The sequence below is a fragment of the Asparagus officinalis genome, chromosome 5 (assembly GCF_001876935.1).
Source record: "Asparagus officinalis chromosome 5, Aspof.V1, whole genome shotgun sequence".
NCBI lineage: Eukaryota > Viridiplantae > Streptophyta > Magnoliopsida > Asparagales > Asparagaceae > Asparagus > Asparagus officinalis.
Window position 1 is genome coordinate 82930409 of NC_033798.1, and position 5402 is coordinate 82935810.

Sequence of the window (5402 nt, forward strand, 5' to 3'; positions counted from 1 at the left end):
GGGGTTGCCGCTGCTGAAAGAGAGGAAGGAATGAATGGAGGGAAGTAGTAAACCAAATTACAATAAGATCCTTGAGCTCTTACTTGTGGCATACCAACTTGATTCTGAAAGTAGAGTCTGGATGAGTTCTGGATGTGAGTAGATCTATTTATGCATCTACTGGTTTGTCATGGTCTCTATGACTACGACAAATTTAGCAGCAAGATTTGCATAAGGTTGCAGAGTTTTTGTTGAATATTCCATAGTTTCCATGTCAAAGTTCACCCTTTTCACAAGGCATAAACAATAGGTAAGCAAATTCTATAAAGGTTTTTATTAAACCTCTTAGCCTGACAAAAAGAGCAAAGAGCATCTAATGGTTAGCTTCAGCTGCAGTTTGGGACGTGACACCATATGACCTTGACATAAACAAATCCAATTCTACCTTAACTACATCTAAGAATAGAAGCTGTAGCAGGCTACCAGCCAATCCGTTATCAATAACTGTAGGGTGATCTATGTGTAGTTATTGAGCATAAATAGGATGTGGTATATTCTATCATTTTTTAGCATAGGCCTAATGATAGAAGTTAGAACCTTAAGATGACAGATAGAAATGCTCTCATGCCCTACGTGTTTAATCTAATTTTGCATTCGCAAAGCACAGATATGTGTCACTTGGTTGGTATTATAGTGACCAGTGTTACTGATATGCGATGCGCAAAGCGGAGCACAAAGTCCCTTTATGTGCATATGCACAAGTCACAATGCAATGAGTGCGCCTGAGTGAAGTGAGGTGCACCACACACGTTTTTTCAACATAGATAATCAAGTATGAAAGAGCATGTTTATTAATTTTTATATAAAAAATATGTAAAGAAAAATAATATCTACTACCAAATAACAAAATAAGGTCTTAATTCATAATCCTAACACACTCAACATAGTAGTCTAGTTCATATTTTTCCAAATCAGAAGTCAAATCAAGACTAATATCCAAGCAAAATCACATACTAGATGAGAAAGAGTTAGGATCTACAATTGGGCTAGTAAAATGTTCAAATGGCTTTTATTTTCTTTTTGGGATATGCATTGTTGGTTATAAAAACTAACGTTTGAAATTAAACTCGCTTTGGAACTTTTTGAAGAGAGAACTCTTCAAAACTCAATAGAGAAGCTATTTGTCCCTTAAAAATAACACCTCATCACTTAAAGCATAACTAAAGTGTGTGCTTCACACTTCATAACACTTTTCTTTTGAAGCACACACTTTAGACAAGATAGGATGATATAATAGAATTTTAGACTAACATTAACATGCCCCTATATATCTTCAATCATGTGAGTGTATATAAGATATATAGGTTATGCGTGAAGCTTAGGTTATTACTATTTCTGTCTATAGTTCACATTTTTAATTCTTTTTCTAATCAGGACATGAATGTATCTATTAGTAAATTATTATATCCCTATATATTATATGTTCATAATCTTACAAATTTTAAAATTAAAATACTTAAACCCATAAGGCTTATGCCTCAAGCTTTGAAGCTTACGCTTCGCTTCATTAAAGGGTCTAACGTTTCGCCTTTTGCTTTCACTTTTTTTGAATATTGATAAAAACCCAATTGAAATGTTAAAGAACAAAAATATATGAGGCCGTCTTGCAAGCACAACAAAGTGCCCTCATGCAGGGCACTTGCGAGGCGCAAAAAGACGCTACCGCATCAGATGTGGGGCGCTTTATCACCACCTCGCATCGCAAGGAGCATGAGGCGCACGCCGTTGATAACATTTATAGTGACTTTATTCATCTTATGGGGGCTAAGTTCAAAATATTTTTGTATTTGTAATAAAGTAATCTAATGATGTAATAAAGTAATCTAATTTCAATATTTATGCTGCAGAGAAAATCTTCAGAGGCAGAAATCGATGCACTTCGAGAAGAATACCACCAAAGAGTGGGAGCTCTTGAAAGAAAGGTATTATCTTTAGATTAGTTATTCTGCTTACATCCCTGCTTACTGCTTTGTTTGCCTTTTGTTCACTGTGTTGTTCATCTTGTTATGTTTGATTATCACTCCCTCTGATTATCACTTCCGGTATAGGGCAGCTAGCCATATGCTTTGTTTTTTGGTTTCACCGAAAGGATTTAAAAATCGATCTACTACAGTACTACTAATCTCTTACTTGGAGCCTGATTCAGTTGTCAATATTTACCAAGTTGTCTTGAAAAAGAGAAATTGGTTCCCTAACTTTCTTACTTGAAGCATGTAACCGTTGCCTCAAAATTTTTGAGAAAAGATTACTTATCTTTCTTAATTGATGCAAACATCAATAAATTGTTATTAACTATTCAAAATATTGGGACCACCAGTTGCAGAAAAGCATTCAAAGTCTTCTTTGTCCCATCACTTTTAAACAATTTTCAGCCACTTTGAACTAGCATTAGTCTCAACGATTTCCATGTGTGGGCAGTGAGCGGGAAGTCCTAAAAGCTTTTAACTGTAGACATGATGTCTTGCCTAGACCTCTATGAACTTGAAGGGCTAAGGTGCTCCGAACTATAGAACTATAAAAGTATTTATCTTGTATAGTTTGTAGATGTTATGTACAGGGAATACTAGTTTAATGCGGTATTTCTCCAGAAATTTAATTACTTTGCTGTAGAAACTTCTGACGTTTTTTATGAAAGTTTTGTATGCAAGCGCACCTCATTTTTGTTGATACTCTTGTTAGTTTTCTCAGTTCTTTTCCTGCAATCAATTTATGATTGTTGAGATGATTCTTGCTATAGGTTTATGCTCTCACGAGGGAAAGGGATACATTACGGAGAGAACAAAGCAAGAAAAGTGATGCAACGGCTCTTTTGAAAGAAAAAGATGAAATAATCAGCCAAGTTATGGCCGAAGGTATACCTATGAGTAACCGTACAGACTTATTTGCTAATCAGCTTATTGAGCTTGCAATATATCTCATGTTCACGTTGATGTTGATAGTTCAGATAAAGTTCTAATAGTTGATGTTGATTAGCAATGTTTTTCTGCACTCAATGGTTATGGCATTCTTGTAAATTTGTAATATATTTATAATTGGGTTATCTAGTAGATGCAACATTTAAACTTTGCAAACATTTAAACTTAGTCCATGTATTGATTGAGAAGGGCTTAAGAGATTAGGTTTATTGGTATGCGTTAGGTGTCCATGTGAACCTCATTACAAATTTATAGTCATCTATACAGTATTGGTTTAAGCATAACATAGAATCATTTTCATGCCCCCCATGTATTGTTTAGATGCATCATTCAAGAGAGTCATATATGGAGGTCAAGAGTTACATATTTGGTTTTGAATAAAAGTTTCTCAGGATGAAGTGAACATTCCTACAGTTCATTTCTATTTTACAGGTTAAAAACATTATTGGATGGGTTAGAAATATTCAAGTTTTAGAACTTAAGAATGACATTTGAATCGATAAATGTAATTTTAGAAGTATGGCCCCCTGCATTAGCAATCACGAGATTCCTTCTGCTTCCACTCTTGTTCCGGCTTTGGTTTCTTGTTCCTAACTCTACTGGATCAACATAAAGGTTGTTCCTGAGATTCATCTGCTTTTAATATTTTGGCTGTGCTGGTCGGATGAGAAACTTTTTCATCCATCTGTCAGATTCCTTTATGTGTCATTATTAGAAATGTCATGAATCTTTTTTTCCTCTTTATTTCATTTCATTTGCTCTATCCTTAGTCCTGATAGCACCTTGAACTGGGTCATATCAGTATATCTAGTGTGGTTATTGGTCAGTGATTGAGTACAAAGAATAGTAAAAAAGGTAAGGCAATCTTCAGTGAGTTCTTTATTGCAACTAATCTGGGGCGGAAGTTGGATAAATTCATAGAGAAATTAAGTTGTTGAAGAATAGGAATTTCTTTTTTATTTTTATTTTTATTTTATTTTTATAAGAACAACTTAACTGCAGGACTAACCATGCGATGAGATCAGAGTGAAGGCGTTGTCTGTTCATGGAGATGATTTCTTTTTGGAGAGTGTTTTGATGTCTACATAACCCATATGTGGTTCATTGTATGTAGTTGTGGCAACTTTTATGAGCATGCAATGCATTTCCTTCATCAAAATGGATAAACATGTGTGATATGTTTAGGCTCCATATGTACAAAGTTGATATATGATATGACACGAGTATGCTGCAGATTCTCGTGTTCAAGATGACTGATATTGAATACTATCTTAAAGATTTATCAGTAGCTGCTTGTTATTTTGGCAATTTATCAAAATATAAAGTTGTTCGGCTGTGTTAAAAGTCTCACCTCAACAATGTGTCATTCATATTGAATGAAGTTAGTGACTTACACTGAGTTTGGATAGAGTTTTTCAGGAGGGAGGGGGAGGTTTACAATGCTAACTCTCCTAACATTGTGTTTGTTTACACTTTTTAGTTAGCAAGGGGAGGGGAGGGGAGGGGAGGGGTGAAAATTACAAAATTCAGCCACTTCCTCAACCCTCCAAAAGTGGATGGATTGGGAGGGGAGGCGAGGGGTTTTAAGTGGAATTTTTTTTGAAATTCCAATATTGCCCTATATGAGAAAACAAAAAAGCGTTCTTTCTTATTTTATTATAAATACATACTGGTCAAGTAGCTTCCCTTCCCGTCCCATCCCCTACTCTACACGAACACATATTATGTATCCTCTCATCCCCTCATTGTCTATCCAAACACAAACGAATACATTCCACCCTTTTCCTTTCCATTCCCTCCCCTTAGGTTTAAGTCAATCTCTCCCCCCTCCTTTGTATCCAAACCGACCGTTAGTCCCTCAACAGTTGATTGAAAGTTAGTTATAAAGAATACAGAGCTGCAACTTGGAAACTTAATACTGTGGTTAAATTCCCTATATAACTGTTCTCTTTATCTCCCTGTGTGTATCAAACTTTGTGCAATTAAGATAATCACGCAAATGTTTATGCATTGCAGATATATGAAATTCAAATTGTATGTTGTGTATGAGTGTCTGTGCATGTGGGTATATCACTTAGCTTATGATCCATGTTACACAGATATGGTTAGAATGTGACGTACACACACCAAGGCAAATGTACAAAAGGGCCCCCTATAAATACCTCCCAGATATATAGATATATAGAGATGATAGCTATTATAGATTACATAGAAGTTATACTTTCTAACACGGTCCTAAGTAATACAAAAAAGTTATATAGAGAACCTGATTACTATAATCTAATAAGTAACTTTCCAATTTGATAGGCCGTTAGGGTTTCATAAAATTTCAGCAGAAGACCCAACAAAAATAACGGTAGCTGTTGCTTGATATACGAGCCAGATATTCATCCACTATCAATGTTACATTAAACGTTAGGCGCTTCTAGGCGTCGGACTAGGCGCCTA

At 35.3% G+C, this 5402-nt stretch overlaps 1 protein-coding gene across 1 annotated transcript in view; it reads left to right on the plus strand.

The window, feature by feature from the left end:
• The window catches only part of LOC109842091 (golgin candidate 5), a 27167-nt gene that overhangs the window by 4945 nt on the left and 16820 nt on the right, over positions 1-5402 (plus strand). The window contains exons 5-6 of the mRNA XM_020411002.1: positions 1887-1961; positions 2777-2891. Coding sequence (XP_020266591.1) covers positions 1887-1961; positions 2777-2891 — 190 coding nt within the window. The remainder of the gene's footprint in view (positions 1-1886; positions 1962-2776; positions 2892-5402) is intronic.